At 43.0% G+C, this 23,169-nt stretch overlaps 1 protein-coding gene across 1 annotated transcript; it reads right to left on the bottom strand.

Moving 5' to 3' along the window:
• Window positions 1-261: 261 nt before the first annotated feature.
• On the bottom strand, window positions 262-22,905 carry LOC117190709. Its single transcript, XM_033395775.1, is given in 28 exon segments — window positions 262-1,038; window positions 1,099-1,281; window positions 1,354-1,520; window positions 1,576-1,732; window positions 1,792-1,958; window positions 2,016-2,172; window positions 2,967-3,098; window positions 3,152-3,334; window positions 4,097-4,312; window positions 4,793-4,930; window positions 4,998-5,186; window positions 5,248-5,439; window positions 5,442-5,570; window positions 5,785-5,916; window positions 11,216-11,398; window positions 11,468-11,605; window positions 11,669-11,851; window positions 11,927-12,571; window positions 12,648-12,962; window positions 13,364-13,678; window positions 13,765-13,945; window positions 14,015-14,148; window positions 14,223-14,366; window positions 14,494-14,676; window positions 18,517-18,552; window positions 19,008-19,174; window positions 19,249-19,405; window positions 22,698-22,905. Coding segments are annotated over 28 exon segments (5,319 nt in total). The 3' UTR covers window positions 262-850.
• Between the last annotated feature and the right edge of the window lie 264 nt (window positions 22,906-23,169).

The raw sequence follows: 23,169 nt of genomic DNA, 5'->3' as shown, positions 1-23,169 counted from the left end.
TTGCAGTGGCTACGCAGCGCCCGACGTCACGCTCAGAATGATTTTCTGTCTCTCTCGCACGCACTCTTTATCGTGTCGTTTAATAGTAGCGGCGTCTGCCGGAGGAGAGCCATAATGACTAAGTATCGGGTATAAATGTAGAGTTGCGGTGTCCGCAGCAACTCACAACGTTCCCCCTCGTTGTTTTAGTGCTCAGTGCGGACATACGAGTATGTTCCTAGGAGTAAGGTGGGGGTTATTAAAAGTGATGGTGGGTGAATGTAATATCATCCAATATTTTATTAATTACATTAATCCATAATGGTTTTACTGTAAAAATTATCATTGGCATTTATTCAACAATATTATCGCATTTAATTTTAAAGTAATTACTATGACTTGAGTGTTTTCTGTTTTATTTGATTCTCCTTTAAGTATTCAAATGAATTTCGAAGACAAATGATATGACGGATGATATGCATATGATTGTGGATGGATATTTTGATACATCGACGTATGTATATCAGAGTTTATCAAAGTTGTTCGCAATCTGTCCCAAAAGGTATTGGCAAGTATACAAAGCATCGTCTTTACTTGGGGCAACTTGTGGCAGAGTCCCAGTGCCAGTCCAGTCGTGGCCCAGGCACAGTCGTTTGTATCGGCTTCTAATTTAGACGATCGGATGATAGATCAATAAACATATACATCCGTGTGTGTGTGTGATTGTAAGAGTGTGGTGGTGGTGGTAATATTCGATGTTCATTCCAGGTTTGATTTGCTCTCGTCCCGAAGCCCCTCCTTGATTTCAGATCGTAGAACGTGTTTCAGTACTTGCTCCCGATGTCCCCCAGTGCTCTCTTAGCCAAACCGCTCAAGACTGCTTGGGGTGCTGAAAGGGTGGCGGCGGTGCTGGCTTGAAGCACTGCAGCAGGAAGGCCGTGTAGATGACAAAGGCCAGCGCCAGGGCGATCAGGGCATACATAAAGATGTTCAGCTCAGGCTGGCGGAAGCGGTTCTTGCGCAGCCACTCCAGCACCTCGTCCTCGGATAGTAGATCACCTGAAAGACGGCAGGCTCTCAATGAGGGTTCCCAGATCTCTCCTAGAACCACTGACTCACCTCTGTATATGCTGGGGAAGCGGCGACGGAAGTAGACCATTGCTGGCAGCTTTGTTACGCCCCATTTCCTGCCATAGCGCGAGTCGGCCATTTTCACAAACGTAATATCCAAATTATCCGTCTCGCTGTCGATATTCTCCAGCTTCTCCAGCGAGGCGATGCTGTCCGGATGATTGTGCTCATCTAAGTGGAGAGGGTTTTTGGGGCAAGTTAGGGGAGAATGTATTGAGAGCATATCTGTCTGTTTGCACTTACAGAAGAACACCGACAGGAATTCATTCTCTTCGAGCAGCTTGTCCAGCATTTTTCGGTTGACTTCTTCTATTTCGTTCTTGATTTCGAACACATCTTGTGAGGTAAGCCATGTGATGACCTTGTCATGTTGATGCATATCTCCGTCATACAGGACGGGTACTTGTTTCCTACAATGGATGCATTTGAAGCCAATCTACTGTCGTGGTTCCTATGATTTCTTACCGGTAATACACCAGAGAAGGTATATTGACAATTTCGTATTTCTTCGCTGCCTCTATGCTGGATATCTTCACAAAGTCAATGCCAAACATGTCGGCCTCTCCATCGATCTCCTCCAGGTCCTCCAATATTTCCTCGCACTCAGCGCAATCATCATCATCTGACAGGATAGAAGAGTTTAGATACGGGCCAGAATGAATAACTCCAGAATGAACTTACAAAAGAAAACCACCAAGAGGGTGGACTCGGCCATCAGGCGGTCCAGCATGCGCTCGTTGACCTCCTCGATTTCGTCGGCCAACTCGCGATTGTCGTCATCAATCAGCCACTCCAAGACCGATTGCTCATTCTGGAGGTCGCCCTCGAACAGCAGAGGATTGCCATTACTTTTAATACAAAAAATGTTGGTTTCTTTACGCCAAGAGTTAAAGACTCCTGCTCACCGGAAATATACCAAGGCGGGGAAGGTTTTGATGGAATAGCGTTTGGCCAACTGCGGATCTTGGATCTTGACCATGTGTATGCCGAAGACATCGCATTCGTCGTCGATTAGCTCCAACCCCTCCAATATCTGGTCGCAGATGTTGCAGTTGATTTTGTCTACCGAAAAGAAAGCATTTATTTAGACATCCGCTTAAGATGAGTGTGCAAACGTCCAAATGGTTAGTGACAAGCGAAAGAAGGGTTAGCGGTGTGTGAAGAGAGGCCAAAGAAAACGCCGTAAAAATAAGGTATTCGCGTCCAAACTAAATTCCAGCAAATTCCAACAGATTCGCAACGTCTTATCGTAAGTCATTTCTAGTGGACATTCAATTAGGAAAAGAGAGACAAATTTAGTTTGGTCGTAATACGTTGGAAGCCTGGTTTTAGTATAGTAAAGAATAGTACAGTTCTTGGATAGAACATGGAACAGAGCTCCTGCTGATGGTTAGGCACGGTTAGAGCTCAATCGAACATGCGTTCGACTTCGAGTTGCGAGTTGCGTGATTTGTATTTTTACACATGGAATACGGGAATACCTTGTTTTTGGATACGTTTTCTTTTACGTGATATGTAGCTTTGTACGAATTGGCTGGATGAGTGTTTTGTAGTGGTAGTGGTGGTCAGGTTGCTTTCTTTAAGACTAGAGGGTGAACAGAAACTGCGACAGAAGGCGGGTTGCTTCCCCTTGCGCTCTGGCGGCACTGTTTTCGGTTGTGGTTTCGGTTTCGGGTTTTTGTCAAGGATAGATACATATTTGTGGATATGTTTTGTGGATTGTGTGCGATGTTTTTTTTGAGGACAGGGGGGAATATAACAATTCAGAGTGTGTGAGAATATGAGACAGTGTTTGAAAAACAGTTGATATGTATGTATATGATCAAATCGATATGTTTCGTTGTGGTGCTACTTACAGAAGTACACAGCCAGATATTGGGTCTCCTCCACCATGGTCTCGAGCATTTGCCGTGTAATGAGCTCAATGCGATCCTCGGTCTTCTGTGTGATCAGCCACTGCAGCACCTCCTCCTCCTCGCTGAGCTCACCTACGAAATACACCGTTTAGTATTGTTCAGATACTGATCTATATAGGTAGTACCCTCAAACACATTGGGTATGCCTCCCTTGAAGTAGACCAATGCCGGATACTCGTGGACGCCGTAGCCATCGGCCACAGAGAAGTCTCTGGTCTTCACAAACGTTATGCCGTGCTTGTCGCAGTCGTCGTCGATGTTCTCCAGCTCCTCCAGGACCTTGGTGCACTGCTCGCAGCCATCGGCATCTGGATGTCGCAGTCGGGTTTCAAATAAACACATTACATTACTCAACAAGGACTGCACACGAGGTCGGGGCTAGGACAACATACTATGGGCAAGCACTACACATAAACTAAGGCACAGCAAAAGTTGACGGGGAGCGTGAGAAGTTGTTGGGAGAACTTGTCTTCTTTGAGAGTTTTACGAGTATATATAGTACAGTAAACAATACAAAGCGGAGAAACAGCACAGCTAAAGACGAAAGATATAGGGTTTCGGGTATGACAGATAGAGAGGGGACGAGAGAGAGATATAGTTCTGGCAAAGGCAATAAAAACAGTAAGATAAGTAACGCCCATACATTTCAATTGTTCTATGTAGCGGGGTTTTTGAAGCCACGAATGCATGAGAGTACGTGTGCCTGCATATGCATTCAGCCAAGTCTCAGACGGCGGCTCTCTCAAGTCGCATACGAGAGAGCGGCTAGCTTTTGAGCGCTCTCTTATAGCTTTTCGAAAGCAGTTTAAGAGACGAGACCCTGGAGCCACTTTCAAAATTTCGTTCCGAAAAATTGTATGGGCGTTACTTATCTTACTGTTGTACTGTCTTTGGTTCTGGGTAGAGTTACATTCGCAGTACAAAGTGGAGGAGGTGGTGCATGTGGTGTGGTGCGGATGGGTTGCGGTTTCTGTAGGTTTCTGGAGGTTTCTGAGTGGTGGTGGTGGTTATGTGGTTAAACATTCTTGGACTCATTCCAGTTGCACGATCTATACAGAAAGGTGCGCTACCATCTTCAAGCTTGCCAGCTGATGAATCCGTTGATGCAGCCGCCGCTGCCGACCCATCTTCCCCACCAGCAGCCGCCTCGCCAGCATCTGTTTCGCCGCCGAAGGCGGCAGCAGCACTGGCAGCTCCACCCTCCTGCTGATGCTGTTCGTGTTCCTTTTTCAGTCGGGCCTTGCGGGCCGCTTTCGAGGTGCAAATGTCGCATTTTGTTTTGTTCCCTAAATTCATTTCGGTATTTGGTTGGTTGTTGGTTGGTTTTGAGCAATTTGGTGTGTTTTTGGTTTGATTTTTCAGAGAGATCATATTCGTAAATAGAAATATAAATAAAGTCTTGATTGGTTAGATACACAGAGCGCGATAAGTGGCTTAGACTAGGTTGAAGACTAAAATGTTAACTACAATTACACAGATTTCGCTGCAAACTTTTTGCGCAAAAGCGTGATTTTCAATCCCTCAAAGTACGCACTACACACACTGCACGAAATGCGACAAACTATTAGTTATTTCTGTTGACGATCGACATAAAAATTGAAGATGTGCATCTAGACAATATTTAAAATGAATTTCGAATTTGACATTGTACTTTGTGAGAATTGATCATCACCAAACCGAATGCAGCATTGAGTACCTTACGCTTCATGGTATAAGAATAGTCGCCATATCTGGGTGAGACTTTGGCGCCGTGGATGAAAACTTACAGAAGTAGACAGCTATGGAGCCCGACTCTTCGATCAAATGAACGAGTCGTTCGCCTTCGAGATCTTCAATCACATCTCCACTTGGATCCTTTTGCGTGATCAACCAAGTGAGGATTTGCTCTTCTTCATAAAGATCCCCTATGAAGTGCAGAGAAGACAGTGTCATTTAAATGATCCTCACGGATTGCTTTAGCGACTAACCTACCGGCGTATATGACTGGCTCCTTCGATGTAGGCTTGAAAAAGACGATGGCGGGCAGGGCAAAAACTCCGAACTCCTTGGCCATTTGCTTGTCGTCGATCTTCACAAAGTCAATGCCCGCCTTGTCCGCTTCATCGTCAATGTGCTCCACCTCGACGAGCACGCGAGGACACTGCTTGCATTCGTCGCTATCTAAAGTTCAGTTACGGATAAAGCTCTATAGCTCCTGCTCCCCGGCATGATCAGTACTTACAGAAGATCACGGCCACGTAGTCCGAGTTCTTGCGAATCTTCTCAAACATCTTGCGGTTGACCTGCTCGATGTGATCGGTCATCTCCATGTTGGCCGGACTGGTCAGCCAGTCGAGAACCTCCTCCTCGTCGTCAATGTCGCCGTCGTAGTTGATGTACTTCCCCTTGCGGAAGTAGGTCAGACCGGGGGGTTCCTGAATCCGTACTTCTTGGCCATCAGCTTGTCGTGCATTTTCACTACATAAATGCCATACTCGGCGGCCTCGTCGTCGATTAGTTCGATGTGCCGCAGCACGCGAGGCGAGTCGGGAGCGTCTTCTTTGTCTGCAATCACCATTCAGATTAATAGTGTATCGCCCAGTACGGAATTTTTCAGAATGGTTTAAGTGTTTATCTTATTGGTAGCTTGATTTTGCTTGTGTTGTTTTTGGGCAGTTACAGTTGGGCGCGCTTAGATAGTATATGCTTCCTACATATAGATTCCTTAGACTTAGCCTTAGCCTTTACCTTATAGCCTTTGTCTGGAAAGTATACTTACAAAATACAACCGCTAAAAAGTCTTTGGTGCCTATATATTCGAGAAGTTGATCACGATTAATAAGCTCTATGCTTTGGTCGGCCTTCTGCTCGAGAATCCAGTTGAAGACCTCTTGGTTGCTCTCCAGATTTCCTGTTTGTACAACATGGATAAGCAATGGATGTAATTGGTATTTGTTCAAGCAGACACTTGTAGATATATCATCAGCCATTTCATGGCACATACCTGTTGGCTGCAGTTTGTCAATCAATCATAAGCTTATCTTGAATTCTATATATACAAAATTAATGGTTTCTTTGTCCTTCTTAGCCCCACCGATCGAGCTTGCCAGCTTGACCCCCACCACCCACTGGTCCATAATTTATGGCAAGCATGGTGTCTTTTTATATGGAAAAGAAATTGGTAACAAATATACATTTTCATTGTTCATATACATACGTATTTCCTTCCCACGTTTTAAAATAATTTTTAGTTCCCTTTCGGACTGTTTGAAAGTATTTAAATCACAGATAATTCTTTTTGTTCTTTTGCTTTGACAAAAACAACCAAAAATTGTGTGGAATTGGATTTTGATTTGGATTTGCTTAAATAAGAGAACCTAAATTCATTTGATTTCGATGGCTTTTTATTGTGAATTTTTACAATTGATTTGTGGAGCTTAGTTTTACAAAAATGTGCTTGTGGTTCTTACAAATTTCGATTTTCGATTTTCAATTTTCAGGCATTGAAAACCCGTTTGAAAAAAATACATTTGCTTGATCTTGACTTTAAGGCTGCTGTTCAACGTAAAAAATCGCGGTTTACACATGTAGGATTTAGTGACAGAGTGATAGAGTTTAGCTAACATAAGTGATATAAAGATATAATATTCGGTATTTCGCCAATACCGATAACAAATATAACAGCGAGCGGTCCATACGGTCTGCTCGTATCTGGCTATTGTGTCTCGTACATAAATATCTAGCTACAAAATGTGTATGTGTCGTAAATGGCTCTTTTATCAGATATGTATGTATATGTGTTGTGTGTTGTGTTGTGTATATAGAATAACGTGTGAGGCTCTCATCTATACATGTTTTAGTTAAAATAGTTAACAGTTTTTGCAATTGCAAATTGTAAATTGCTTCAAAAAATATTTATTTTGTTCCGTTTTGTTTGTTTTGTTTCATTTCGCTTCGTTTGGTTTGGCTTCGATTTGTTCTTCTTTTGGCTTCTTTAAATTAGACTAGCTACATAACTATGTATGTATGTATGAAAATTGTATATTGTGACAAAAAGTAGTAGTATCAAAAAGTGTACGCGCTCTTGTTAATGACAATTGCTAATTGATTTGTTAATAACAAAGCTGTCTGGCTAAATAGTAACAAGTGAAAGTTCTCAGAAGTTTGATAGTTTTGTTGTTGCACTAATTGCTTTTAGTTTGAACATCGACAAAATGCAACAAATGTTGGGGTTTAGTTCAGCTTAGAGCTACAGAACTGGGGGCGGGCCCCCTCCGAAGATAGTTGTAGCGAAAATATCAAAAACATAGTTTATGTTAGTTATGTGTACGGTTTTTGTGTGTGTTTGTTCATTAGTTTTTTGTTTGTTTTGAGTTGCGTGTGATTCTGCTTTCGAAAGATCTTCTTAACGTGTAACAACGAGTTGTGTCTGCGGCTCAGAAGGACAATGTGCGGACAATGATCGGATCTGCTCGGACACCGAGGATGATATTATAGTAGCATTATGTTTTTATACACACAGCCATGCGTATTCACAGGTTATTCGGTTACTGTCGTCAGTCGGCATTGGTGCATATAGCATTTATACAGAAACCTGTCATTGAAGGTTCTTTTGATGGCTGTACAGGCTTGGTTTTGATGGTTTTGTTTTGGTTTTGGTTTGGTTTCGGTAGTGTTTTTTTGGTATCGGTGGAGAACAGTGCGAATACGTGCTACTGAGTATTGGGTATGGCATATCATTCAATCATACAATCACTATTCAACTTATTTAGCAACTGGCTTTACACTCAGTTAAACTGCCTTACTCCCACAGAGAGATATCCTGAAAAATGAGGTCATACAAATTTTTTAGTCGATTTTGGAAAAAATTAACGCCTGCAAGACACAAAAGAGAGAGAAAAGAGAAGAGAAATAAACATATAAAGTAACGACCAAATTGTGCGTGTCTGTACGTGTCTGTGTATGGGCACAACAACAACAATTACTACTCGAATGAGATTGGTACAGGACAATAAGAGTGGTGCAGCCAGAGGGCTCTAGAATGATCTGTGTCTTGGCGGTTGTGGCGGTTGTGGCGGGTGTGGATGGCACTAGTACAGTCTACAGTGACTACGAGGGATAGTCCGATAGTCCGTGGACTACGTACCGGTTTTAACATTCAGCTTGCCGGACTTCTTTGACGACTTCTGCTTGGACGGCTTCTCCACCTCCTGGGACTCGTCGTCGTTGTCGTTCTGCTGGACCTTGGCGACGGGCTTCTTGCCAGCCTGCGGCTTGTTGCTGCCGCCTCCCGCCCGCTTGTTGGCATACGACACCTTGACCAGGGGCTTGTCATCATCGTCGTCATCGTCGTCGTCATCGTCATCCTCATCATTGTCCTGGGTGCGCTTGGGCTGCATCTTGGAAGGCACTGGCTTGCTAGCAGGCTCTGGCCTCCTGGCAGCTGGCTTGGTGGCCGCCGATGCGGCGAACTGGAAGTTGCCGCCGCCGACGCCGCCCGCCCGCTTGCCCAGATCGCCGTCGCTGTGTCCGATCCGCTGGGCCGTCATTTTAGGAACTTTCGTTGACTTCTCCAATTTGGTTGGACAGCATTGGAATGGTTTGTAATCGTTGGGCACGAAATTGTTGCCGCGCTTAGCTGAATGGCCGTCGTGGCCCAATCCAACATAGAAACATTCGTCATCTGTGTGGGCAAACAAACAAAAACATTTTGTCAGATTGTTTAGTTTTAAGAGATTTTTGTTGTTGCTTTATTTTTGTAAAATTTATTTTTAAATTATTTTTTGGTTCACTAACAACAGAAGGTTCATTGCGATAAATCATCATCAAAAAACAGAACGTTAAAACAAGAGTGCATCAGAGTAGGCGGAAATAAGAATAAAAGTATTCGTTAACTTGCTTTCAAAATTGTTTCTTTTCTCCAAACACCTCCGGAAATACCACACAGACAGAGAGTGAGTGAGAGAGAGAGAGAGAGACAGAGAAAGAGAGCAGTTAGTACGATTTCGATTCGATTTTCATTGTTTTGCAACTTGAAACTTCACAATTCAAGCTTGAAAGTTGAAAATTGAAAATTGAAAGTTTCCTTGTTCTAGAGTATAAGAAGCGTGCTTAATGAGTGGAACAGAATTGAATTTGAATTGTTTAAACTTAATTTTCGATTTTCGTATTATTTACATTATACAATAGATATCACAACTAATAACTGACAAAATGCTTTTGATGCTGACTGTACAGGTATCGGATTTTCAGATATTCAGATATTTAGATATTCAGATATCGGTTCTAATTCATATTTTCATTTTCTATATCGAGTTTTTTTCTCGGGGCTGTACATTTTCGACTTATTTATGCACATATGTACATACATATATTTTAGCAGCATCCACTGTATTTTTCACTTGATTGATTGTTTTTTGGTTGTTTTTGTTTCATATAGACATTTTTGTAGGTCAAAGCGGGTTCGAGATTAATCATTATAATTAAACAAACAGAACGATTACTTAAAGTATTAAGAGAAAATAAATAAACCAAACAGAATAGTTATTAACACATTTTTCGTCTCGTTTAACGAACAAATTGACTTTTCCAAAATACAAAAAGACGATAGTAAGTTCCATTGTTTAAATAATTTCAAACATTGTGTCAGCTATGATATTGAATTTGTTTTATTTTTTTTCCATTATTCTTCAATTTTTGTTGATGTACCAAAGACTTTTAGACTTAAGAACTGAGTGAGGTTGAAGCTTCGGTTAGGGTTTAACATTCAGAGGGCAAACATTGACGGTGCTTTGGAATTTATTGGCATGACTGTGTTTCCCTCACGTGAGATGGCTTTAGCACAGAAGCTACTATGCGCTAGACGGTAGTGTATGGGGTATAGGGGACTGGTTACCTGGGCTGAATGCATTACTTTTTGAATTCCTTTCACCCAAGTCTGTAGATAGACAATGAAATTAGCTGTAGTCGAAAGTATCTGGAAGAGTTTCTGCGTGTGTCTGTGTGTGGGTATAGGGAGTGGGGAGTGGGGGAGGACCAGAGGTTGCGAATTCAACATGGAACAACTTCGGTTAGTGCTTCAGTGGCAACTCACATTCAGGTATTACCTATTTCATCTATAAGCCGACCCGAGCATAGATCAGCAAGCCGATGTATCGTTCGGCCCTTTGCCGTGTGCCTATATTTTGGCTTACTTTTCACATCTTCTTCTTCGTCTTCGTCATCGTCATTGTCTTTATCGTCATTGTCCTTATCGTCTTCTTCTTCGTCTTCGTCATCGTCATCTTCATTGTCTTTGTTTCCATCTTCGTCATCGTCATCATCATCCTCATTATTATTGTCGTCATCATCGTCATTTTCATTCTCTTCATCATTGTCCTCATCATTATCCTCATCATTATCCTCTTCATCATTATCGTTGTCTTCATCATTATCGTCATCGGCGTCTTCGTCGTCATTATCTTTATCATCCTTATCTTCATCATCGTCGCTATCGTCATCATTATCCTCATCATCATCCTCTTCTTCGTCGTCATCGTTATCTTCCTCATCCTCATTCCCATTTTCATCCTCTTCATCTTCATCAACATTTTCGTCATCCCCATTTTCATCATCATCCTCATCGTCATCCCCGTTTTCTTTATCATCTTCATCGTTTTCGTCATCCCCATCAGTACCTTTTCTCTTATTATCATCGTCATCGTCGTCGTCTTCGTCATCGTCACCATTTTCGTCATCGTCATTTTGTCGTTTGGTCTTTCGGAATCTCTGCTTTCGAATCGCTAGCTGGAGACGCCTCAATCTCTCTCGCTTATACTCATCGCTCTCTTTGGGATAGCTCAATTTCCCAATCTTTTCATCACTTCCATCGTCTTCATCGTTGCCTATATCGAAAAGTTTCATTACGTTTTGCACTTTGACATGGCAATAAACGGGAAGATGATCTTTGGGTATGTCCATCTTTTAAGTATGCTAGTTTTTTGGGACTCATGGACCTATGTAGTTCAATTGATTCGGTACTGAATGTTTGGCTTATGAGCGTGAGTTAGAAAGCAGAGAACACATTTGGAACAAGAACGCTTACTCTTTTGATTGATTAACCACTGCAGCACTCGATTTTCATTTTTGAGATTACCTAAAATTGAGTAAAAGTCAGATGCAAAATCCATTAGTTGTTACAGAGTTATATATATTGCAAGGTGTCTATTTACCATCATACATGATCGGGACTCCAGTCTCGTAGTAGACCAAAGCTGGGAATGCGAAAATGCCAATCTCATGGGCCAGCTTAACATCGTTCGATTTGACAAACTGAATGCCTTGCTTATCGGTGTCGTCGTCGATATTCTCAAGCTCATCCAAGATATCCGAGCACGATTCGCACTCATCATCATCTGGGGAAGAATAAAATACCCAATAGTTTAATATTCCTTAGCAAAACTCCATTCAATTTAGTGTCTTACAGAAGAACACAGCCAGATGCTCAACATCGTTGATCAGGACCTGCAGGGTCTTACGATCGACAGACTCAATGACATCAGCAGTAGACTCATGCAAATCGATAACCCATTCCAGAATTTCCTCTTCCTTCATCAGATCACCTGAACAAATAGATCGATAGATCGGTAAAATAATTGTTTGGGAGAATCATTTGGTTAATTTACCGGTGTAAATTGTTCTAAACTTATGTCTATAAAATGCAAGTGCCGGCAGACCGGGCAAATCGTATTCCTTATCAATATCGTCGTCGGATGTTTTGACAAAGTCGATGTCTTTTTCCTCGCACTCGTCATCGATGTTCTCCAATTCGTTGAGGATCTTCTGAGCCTTCTTATCTCCTTCGACATCTGTGGGAAAAGGGAAAACGATAGCTTGTTAGTGCAAAAGTTTCTTAGAAGGATTTGATGCTAAGTAATTCTTACAGAAGAACACGACGACGTGGTCGTTTTCAGCCAAAATCTTATCCAGCATTTTCACATTGACCTCCTCGATCTTCCCGGGAATCTCGAGGGTCTCATCGTCGGTGATCCAGGCCAACACTTCGTCCTCATCATCAAGGTCTCCGGTGAAGTGCAGCGGATCACGGTTTCTATAGAATACCAAACGTGGATAAGTCTTGACATTGTATTTCTTGGCAACTCCGGTATCCTCAGTGGTAACGAAAATGATTCCAGCCTCGTCCAACTCATCGTCTATGGTCTCCAGGGCGTTCAGGGTGTGGTCGCAGGTCTCGCCCGGCTCGCAGGGACCCGTGAAAAAGACAACGACATATTCGTGCTCGTTGATCAGGTTGACGAGGATCTCATCGGTGACCTCCTCAATGGTGGCGGTCTTCTTCTGGACCAGCAGCCATTCCAGGACCTCATCCTCATTCATCAGATCGCCTTCGTAGAGGGCTGGGATTTTGTTCTCGAAGTAGATGAGGGCGGGCAAATGGTCGAGACCGTATTCCTTGGCTTCGGCGGCATTATCGATGCGCACAATGACAATTCCCTCTTTCTCTAGCTCATCGTCAATGTTCTCCAGCTCGTTGAGAATGCGCATGTCCTGCTTATCGTCCTTGTCATCTGTAGAAAGAGAAAGAAAAGAGATTTATTATCGATAAGGATAGGGATAGGGATGAATGATTTGTGGATAACTTACAGAAGATAACCGCCAGATGCTCGGTATTCTCGACCAGTTTGTCCTTCATTTCATCGGTGACTTCCGGAATCTCGGAATAGCGCTTCTGGTGGACCAACCAGCCAAGAAGCTCATCCTCTTTTATCAGATCACCCTCGTAGATGTGTGGAATGCCGCGCTCAAAGAGTACAATCGAGGGTATCTCATCGATACCCCATTCTTTGGCCTCCTTGTCATCATCGATCTTGACAAAGGCAATATCATTCTGATCGCACTCATCGTCGATGTTTTCCAATTCTGCGAGGATTTTCTGTGATTTCTTTTGGTCTTTGTCGTCTGCGAAGATGATTACAGAAAGGGTTAATCGAGTGCTCTTGGATATAGTTTTGCTAGCTATCGAAGGAATAATCTATAAGGTGAAACTAACTGGAGCCTAGCTCAACTTGCAACTTGAAAAACTACAAACTACTCGTAAATTTCTTTATGGTTCTATGGAAACAAATACATATACCATTTCTGGGGCTTAGATTAAGTTGATTAGTTTTTGAAGCGCGCTTTTGAAAATGATTACTTGGAAGCACATCGAGCAGTCGGCCGATTGTTACAACTACATCAGACACATCCCAGAAATACAACACAAAGTCTGTCGGATATACAATATCTACAGAGACGGGCGTGCCCAGGAATCCCGGCACAAGGTTGTGGATAGGGCAGGGGATGGGCCTGAAATCACTTACAGAAGAGCACAGCAACATGGGGCATTTTCTCAATGATCAAGTCCAACATTTCGTCGGTAACGTCCTCGATTTGATCGGAACTTGTTTGGTCTGTAAGCCACTTGAGGAGCTTCTCCTCGTCCTCCAGGTTGCCTTCGTAAATAGTTGGAATGCCTTTTTCAAAGTATATCAGCTTAGGAACTTTATTGATGCCATATTCAACGGCCTCCTCAGGATTGTCGATCTTCACGATGGTAATGCCCAGGGCATCGCACTCGTCGTCAATGTTCTCGAGCTCTTCGAGCACCTTCTGGGACTTCTTGTCGTTGTTGTCGTCTGGAAAACAGCGTGTGAGCAAAATGTGGGGTGGGGTGGAGGTAGCGCCGCTTGGGCTCTATATGGATAATTGTGTGAATATTTACAGAACAGCACCGCAATGACGCGTCCTTCTTTGATCATTGTGTTGAGCATTTCGTCGGTGACATCCTCGATCTCATCGCGTTCCAACTGGCTCAACAGCCACTTCAGTATTTGTTCCTCATCCATGAGATCGCCGTCGTAAACGTTTGGAATTTCCTTTTCAAAGTAAACAATTGCCGGTATCTGACGTTCGAAAAGGTTTTTTTTATGAAACACATTTGCACCGATATCAACTGCAGTTTTGCTTCGTACCGAATCGATTCCGTAATCGGCTGCCGCCTTGGCATCGTCGATTTTCACAAACTGAATGCCATGCTTGTCGCAGTCGTCGTCAATCTGTTCTAGCTCTTCCAACACGGTCATCGAGTCGTCATTGCCGTGATCATCTGGAGGATTGAAAGCACTCGGTTATCCATGCCATGCTCGATGGATGGGAAAATAATCAATGTGATCTACATACAGAACAGCACCACCAAGCTATCAATGTTGCTGATCAGCGTCGACAGCGTCTTGGATGTGACGTCTTCTATCACGTCGTCCTCGTCGCCCGTCGACTTATTCTGCACCAACCACTCCAAGACATCCTCCTCACGCTGAAGTTCACCTGCAGGCCAGACACAGTTTCGATGTTAACGACACAACGAATATCGATACGTGCATGGGTTTATGTTTGTGTTCAAGATAAATGTGTGGGTGTGTGTGAGAAATGGAGGTCTAGGACTACGTGGTACCTTCGTAAATGATCGGAGTCTGGTGGCGGTAGTAGACCAGTGCAGGCAGACCGCCCAAGTTGTATTCATCGGCCAAGGCCTCGTCGTGTATTTTCACAAATCCGATGCCCAGCTGGTCAGCTTCGTCGTCGATATTCTCCAGCTCCTGCAGGGCCTTGGCGCACTTGCGGCACTGCTGCTTATCTACGTCGGTTGTTGGTTGTTTGGTTGATTGTTCGGTTGGTTGGTTGCAATGTTGGTTGGAATAAAATTTGTCAAACAAGAGATCATTAGGATCGGCTGGCTACGGGCTTAGAGTCTCGGACAGGGTGTGGGAGAACAACGAACAACTGGGACTGGGGTGCAAGTGCATTCGCATGGATTTCTGGCTTTCGAGTTTCTAGTGGTTGGAAACATTCGCTGATTATGCGGCTGTAAGTTTTACAACTTACCTTACGGTTACGGTAGAGAGGTATCACATGCAAGGGAGCTATGGGAGCTAGTGGAAGCCATTTGGATCGTGCGGATATGTTACCCAATCACCTCCCCACACGATTCGTTTATTTACACATTTTGTTTACACAGCCTCCCTCCCCTTCTCTGTCTGTGTGCAACCTGTTGCAAGATGCTTGTCTTGGTAACGGAAATCACCTCAGAGGAGGGAAAATAAAATCAAAAGAAATTCTCTAAAAGCTCTCTCTTTTGTGCCGTCTGTTCTGCCCGTTTCCCCACATCTTGTTAACGTTTCTGTTTCGGTTTCTATATTCATCAATCTGTTCTCTCTGCGCCTTTAGTGAGCTTTCGCTTTGCCACCCCATGCTGCGTATACGTAATATTTATTTCTGTTGATTTTCCCGTGAACTTGCGAATCTAATGGTCTTCTAATGGCTGCCTGTCTGCCGCATTCTCCATCTACTCTTCTGGCTTCAATTCTGGAACAATTTATTGCCAAGAATGCAGTCTGTGCATTCAGAGAAGAAACCACAAAAAGTCCACTGTCGTTTGGGTACGCTCGAGTGGGTGTCGCCATGATGACAAGGCCAATGCACACACATTGGGCAGCGCAAATGTCTCATAATTTACTGCAAAGTGTTTGAAAAATCTCAAAAATTGTACATGTTTATGGGACTCCGACTGTGGCTCTGTCAGTTTTGTTTTCGGTTCTATCTGCTTTCTTGCTGGTCCTCCGCTGCTCTTCTGCCTTCGCAGAGATGGGCAAATGTTGCACTTAACTAAAAATAGTGCAAGTCAGTCGGGAGGAGACTCGCGTATGCACACTATGTACCGATATATCTGTGCACATATATATATTATGTGCCACTGCATTTGGCTGCGACAACTAAAGATCTGCTGCCCATAATCATGCCACGCCGGCTCGCGCTCGTGTGGGGCATGTTGATGTATTGCTATATGCAAAAGCAATTAAAACTGCTGTCTGTCTGCAGCCCCCGCCCGTGTGCCCTGGCACACTGCATTGTAGAGTCGGGGGCAGTTGGTGCCACGGGGGGCGGCAGAACAATGGGCCACAATGTCGTGTTCTCGTCTCACCTACATGTTGTTCGCATCAACGAGTATGCGATACAAAAAAAAGAAAGCAAAAAATCCCTGTACGCCGTCTGCGTTTGATAAAAATACCTATAGACAGTGTAGCGGATACTACAGATACATACAAGCATATACATAAATATATGCATGTGTGTATATTTGTGTGTAAAGACCCATTCTATAGTTAGTTGTTTCAGAATCAAGCAAAAATAACAGCAGCAGCCGAGAGCAAAAAAAAATAATGAAAAACGAGGTGGAACGTTGTGAGTTGCTGCGGACACCGCAACTCTACAGTTATACCCGATACTAAGTCAGTATGGCTCTCTCCGGCAGACGCCGCTAATATTGAACGACACGACAAAGAGTGCGTGCGAGAGAGACAGAAAATCAGTCTGGGCGTGACGTCGGGGGCTGCGTAGCCACTGCAAATTGATTTGTTCCTTTTGGCTACAAAAATGATCCGATCTGATCCAAATTCAGCAATCTGATAGATATGGTCATTACCTATGATTCTGCGTTTTTAGTTTTCTCGAATGTGCAATATTGTGGATGCAACAGATTTTCGTTTTTTGTGGGGGCGGAAGGGGGTGGGGCGAAATTCTGAGATATACGTTTTATAGTGAGATCTAACAGAAGTGCGGATACCAAATTTGGTTACTCTAGCCTTAATAGTCTCTGAGATTTGTGGATGCCCCAGATTTTCGTCCTTTGCGTGGGCGGAAGGGGGTGTGTCGAAATTTGGACACGAAACGGTCAAGGTCCGATATCACAGGAGTGTGGATACCAAATTTGGTTGCTCTGTCTCTTATAGGTTCTGAGATCCTTGAACTCATATTTTGCAATTGGCAAAACCGACCATGAAACCTGTGTGTTAGAGAGAGACAGAGCGAGAAAGAATGAAATTGTTTTCTTGATTCTGGCTATAATAATTATACGATCTGGTTGAGATCTTTCATTCTAAAACATATGGTCATCTTCTACGATTCTGCGTTTTTGGTTTTATCGTATCTTTAAAAATGTGGATGCCACAGATTTTCGTCCTTTGTGGGGGCGGAAGTGGGCGGAGCGAAGTTTTGAAATATTTTTGTAGCAGTGACATATCACAAAAGTCTGGATACAAAACATCGTTGCTCTAGCTCTTATAGTATTTGAGCACTAGGCGCTGAAGGGGACGGACAGACGGACGGACGGACAGACGGACAGACGGACAGACAGACATGGCTCAATCGACTCGGCTATTGATGCTGATCAAGAATATATATACTTTATGGGGTCGGAAACGATTCCTTCTGGACGTTACACACATCCACTTTTACCACAAATCTAATATACCCCAATACTCATTTTGAGTATCGGGTATAAAAACCATTTTCTTGGCCGACCAACTGCTTGAGTTTTCTATTTTTAACCCAAAAATTGTAGGTGGATGTGTCGGACATAGAGGGAACACAACAAAAAAGAAATAAATAAATAAATTCTCTATACTTTGTTGTTGGCCAAGATATAACCACGCTGGGTGTGTGAGTGGGTCTATGCAAACACATATGTATGTACATATGTATATGCCAAGACTCTGCGGGCCTTAAAAACGCCAATAAATTTATGTTTTTCTATACCAAGATTTCCTTCTTTTGTTCCAAAAATTTTGACAAGGCCATCACAATCAGAAGATCCTTGCATTTAAACATATATATGTACATACATATATACGTATATGTATACTCGTACGAAACAGCCCACGTTTATTTCCCAGAATTTACGGCGAGCACATTATTTGATTTGATTTCAATTGAAAATCATTTTTTCAATTATTTTGTTCCCGTTTGATTCTTCGTCAAATCTACCGACGTCTTGTCCGCGTGGACTTGGGCTTCGATTGGGTGGAAGAAGGGCGTAAGGGGGGTGATGGGAACGCAAACATAATCTGGCGCCGAGTCCAGACATTCATTTGTAACGCTTCTGTTGTTGTAATGTTTATTATTATACGTATACGTAATATTAGTATCTGACTTGGAAGATAGCGAACGTGAAAATGTACAAAATCCGTTCTACTAGTTGAAACTAATAACATTTAGTCTCCAATCTGAAGCGGGGGTAAGCTATGGGTTTCTCCAATGATTTGTTGGAGAAAACTATTCATTACCAGCATCCTTTGGCACTCCAAATGGTCCAAATGTTAGAAAGCATCGACACACATCGACAAGTTATGATGGTTATATGCATATAGTAGTTAGGATAGACATAGACATATACATATACATATACATACACGAGTACTATACATATTTACATATCATGGGTTCACGGGCATTTAGGCAGAATCTTTTCTAGTGCATTTTGTGGATTACTCGAGTCGGGGTCAATTATGATGGAGGGGGAAATTTGAAAAATTTTTAAATGAATTAATTAGAGGAAACAAAGTTTCAAGGTAGAGGTAGAGTTGGCGGAAGAGGAGGAACAGACGATCTGGGGATCGTTGAGGATGCGCGAATAACTTACCCATAACCCGGGGCGGGCATGTTTCATGATCTGGACCTGCAGTCGTTCGATAAAATATATAGATAGATAAATTTCGCGTATGTAATTTTGCTCAGACAGGGAGAGAAACACCGCCGGAATATATGGATATTCATATGAAGAGATATATAAGTTAAGTTAAGTTTGCCGCCGTTTTTCTAGGGTTAGTCACAAGTTACATACGTATATATGGAGAGAGAGATATACAGATAGAGATAGAGACATATGCGTAAGTAGTAGACATACAGAATATACAGTATAGGTAGATATGTATGCGGTCTATACCTAAGCTGTATGCTTTTTAGTCACAAGAGAGCTAAACTGTTTGTGTACGCTAAAAACTGCAACTGCTTTGAAAATAGAACATCATCAAGTCAAAATTCCACCAATAGATATGGTCAGAAATATAGATATATAGAAGTATTCATGTTTATATGTTTGCATATATGTGGATCAAGGTCAGTCAGACTTACAGAATAGGACGGCCACGAAGTCGGTGTCCTCGATGATCTTTTGCAATATCTTAGCATTGACCTCCTCGATGCGGTCGGGCAGATCCATGGCCTCCAGCGAGGTTAGAAAGTCGAGAACTCCCTCCTCGTCCATGAGATCGCCATCATAGATGATGGGCTCCTTCTCCCTGTGGGGTTTTTTTTTCTTAGGTTTAGATCTCTGCAGCACCCAATGGATCGGGATGGGGGTGGTGGTATCTACCTGAAGTAGGTGAGGGCGGGGAAGTTCTTGATGCCATATTGTTTTGCTAGTCGTTTGTCGTTGATTTTCACAAAGTCCACACCGAAGGAGTCGGTGTCATCGTCGATTTTTTCGAGTTCCGCTAAAACCTTATCACAGGTCACACAGCTGCGCGCATCTGAAAGCATCCAATAAGGGAATATTTGAATATGAATAACCTGGCTGCCAGACAAGATCAGATAGAGATACCAACATCAATTGACAGGCAGCAACTGTCGCGTGTGACGCCAGAAGCAAAAGCAGAAGCAGAACCACGACGACGACCACGACCAGAAGCAGAAGCAGAAACAGAACCAAATGCCCCAGAGATTATTCATGCTTATATTAGATGGAGGATGCATCATCATCATCAGTACAGGGCGGAGGTAGCGACAGTGGCAGTGGCAGAGGCAGAGGCAGAAGCAGTCTGAATGAATGAAATGATATGACAGCAGAGCCAGAGCAATTCGTTGCTATTAATTCGGGCAACAACTGCCGACAAATATGCTAAAATTGCAAAATCAATTCATAAAATTGTGGTGCAGCGGCCGCTATTAGTGAAGCGCACAAAGACAGAGGCCAATGTTGGCCAATGTCTCTTTAAGTGCTTCGGGTGGTTGCACGCCAGACCAGGCCGAAAAAATCGCATTACACAATCTGCACGGAGCTCGTACTGAATAAACAATGTTCTAATATTTGGATGTACACGCGCTATATGGGTATCCATTGGAGGCGATCCCTCACCGCTTGAAAAGTAATCGAAAAGCACAAACTTACGGCGCCTAAATGGGCACCCCAATATACGGAGCAGATGCAAATATTACGTATACGCTGAAGAATTAATCGATTCGATTTGTAAGCGTTGCAGGAAGTCTGCTCGAATCGGATGGGAATCGGGTTGGGGTCGGTTCCGAGTGCTTTCACAACGGATTGCAATAACATTAATAGCGTTTATCTGAACAAACAATAAACACAAATAGCGGATCTCTAGAATTCGTTTCGAATTTGCCCCGTTCTCCGATTTGATTACCTCCGAACCGACAGCATTTAATGAGCTGCCATTGGCGTAGATGTTCCATGATCGTTTTCGTTTGTTTTTTTTTATTTGGACGTTGACATGCAATGACTGCATCTTTCAAGAGGCGATGCAGTTACTGCACCGTCAAGTGGCCCGTGTGACACCAGCAGAAGGTGCCCAAGGCATTGGCGTTGGGGGCTTTTGGATTTGAAATATTTTCATTGTCAACAATTATTTTTGGAATTGCCGCCAATGCTACCGAAATATATAAGCGATCTGCGAGGTATATGTATACATGTGTATAATTATACCCGATACTCAAAATGAGTATTGGGGTATATTAGATTTGTGGTAAAAGTGGATGTGTGTAACGTCCAGAAGGAATCGTTTCCGACCCCATAAAGTATATATATTCTTGATCAGCATCAATAGCCGAGTCGATTGAGCCATGTCTGTCTGTCCGTCTGTCCGTCTGTCCGTCCGTCCGTCTGTCCGTCCCCTTCAGCGCCTAGTGCTCAAATACTATAAGAGCTAGAGCAACGATGTTTTGTATCCAGACTTCTGTGATATGTCACTGCTACAAAAATATTTCAAAACTTCGCTCCGCCCACTTCCGCCCCCACAAAGGACGAAAATCTGTGGCATCCACATTTTTAAAGATACGATAAAACCAAAAACGCAGAATCGTAGAGGATGACCATATGTTTTAGAATGAAAGATCTCAACCAGATCGTATAATTATTATAGCCAGAATCAAGAAAACAATTTCATTCTCTCTCGCTCTGTCTCTCTCTAACACACAGGCTTCATGGTCGGCTTTGCCTATTGCAAAATGTGAGTTCCTAGATCTCAGAGACTATAAAAGCTAGAGCAACCAAATTTGGTATCCACACTCCTGTGATATCGGACCTTGACCGTTTCGTCTCCAAATTTCGCCACACCCCCTTCCGCCCCCGCAAAGGACGAAAATCTGGGGCATCCACAAATCTCAGAGACTATTAAGGCTAGAGTAACCAAATTTGGTATCCGCACATCTGTTAGATCTCACTATAAAACGCATATCTCAGAATTTCAGCCCACCCCCTTCCGCCCCCACAAAAGACGAAAATCTGTTGCATCCACAATATTGCACATTCGAGAAAACTAAAAACGCAGAATCATAGATAACGACCATATCTATCAGATTGCTGAATCTGGAGCAGATCAGATAATTTTTATAGCCAAAAGGAACAAATCAATTTGCACTGGCTACGCAGCGCCCGACGTCACGCTCAGACTGATTTTCTGTCTCTCTCGCACGCACTCTTTGTCGTGTCGTTTAATATTAGCGGCGTCTGCCGGAGGAGAGCCATACTGACTAAGTATCGGGTATAACTGTAGAGTTGCGGTGTCCGCAGCAACTCACAACGTTCCCCCTCGTTAGCTATCTATAGCAAGAGGTATTACACATTTTGTTTATTAACTTTGACATTGAAGAATAACGCCCGGAGGCAGAGTCTAAATTTAAAGTAATTATAAGTTTTGTATTCCACACATTGGCAATTTGTTTATTAAATTTGTTTATTGTCTATTGGTCGACTGCCGGACAAATTGCTCAATTGGCTATATCCAGAGAAAGCAAACAGAAAGGTAATTTCTAGCCCCCAAAATAGATCGAACCTGAGTCGAACAAGTGCACGTTCATCTAGTTCTTGGAGGAATACTGAAAAAGGACATAAAACCTGTCGCCAACTGGAAGGAAATGAGAGTTTTGCGCGGTTTTTCACGGCAGTTTTTGTGCCAAAAGTTTGCGCCAAATGCGAAAAGCTATAGCATCAGGAAAAGTAGCAAACGCACGGGGGACAAATATACATACATACATACATATATATGTATGTATAAAAAAAAGGAGAAGCTGAAGCGAACGCAAAAACGAAGACGGCAAAGACGACGGCAATTTCTCACAGCCAAAAGCTATTTCTCTACTCATAAACAGAACGTTGAGATAGCGGACCAACGAGAATCAGATAGAAAAAGGGGAAGAAGGCACCGCAGACTTCAACTAGGAACATCGGAGGGGGGAACAAAAAATAAAAATAAAAAATTAACCGAATGAAAATCTCAGAAATTTCGTACAACGAATTTTTCACATATTTTCACTTGTATGTGAATGCTTCGAATTTTACTAGCGAAAATTTATATAATATGGCTGTTCTTTTACTATTTCGAGTGGGGTCGCCTCGTATTAAAAGCTTGATGCCCGGACCGGACCGTTACTTGTTTCACATGGCACACCCACACACTCGCACGGACACGCACACGCACACGCACACTCATACATATACATATACATACATAGATTAAACATAGCATAGATGTGTACGGTGTATATCTGATCCGTATGGAAAGACTGGGAGGCAGAGATCACACTTACACCAGAAAACGGCAACGTAATCCTTGTCGGCTAAGAGCTTCTCCAACTGCTTGGCATTGACCTCCTCGATGACGGCCTCTGGCTCAAGCGGCGCGGCGGCTGGCTGCGATCCTTTCTTGTTGTTAGCGCAATTCACATATCTGGAAAAACTCAGTGCCAGCAGAGCACACACGAGCAATGTCAGAGTCTTTAATCGGGTGAAAGTCATCTTTCGATTTCCTTCAGGTACGGTTCTCAATCCTCGGTTCGGCTCTTCTTCGATACGATTCTAAACCTTTAACTCGAACATGCGGGCGTGTGTCGATTCGCTCACGTCGTTTGGTTTTTTCGTTATTAAAATTTATATTCCTTTGAGCATTAAGGCACTATTTTTAGTTGATAATGGTATTTCTTTCTTTCGCAATTTATTTTATGTATAACAATTTCTGGAACACTGATGCATATATATTATGTTCATATATACACAGGCAGA

The sequence above is a fragment of the Drosophila miranda genome (genome assembly GCF_003369915.1).
Source record: "Drosophila miranda strain MSH22 chromosome Y unlocalized genomic scaffold, D.miranda_PacBio2.1 Contig_Y1_pilon, whole genome shotgun sequence".
Classification (NCBI taxonomy): domain Eukaryota; kingdom Metazoa; phylum Arthropoda; class Insecta; order Diptera; family Drosophilidae; genus Drosophila; species Drosophila miranda.
The sequence above is the reverse complement of the archived record's forward strand: the minus strand, read 5'-3'. Positions and strand labels throughout refer to the sequence as shown.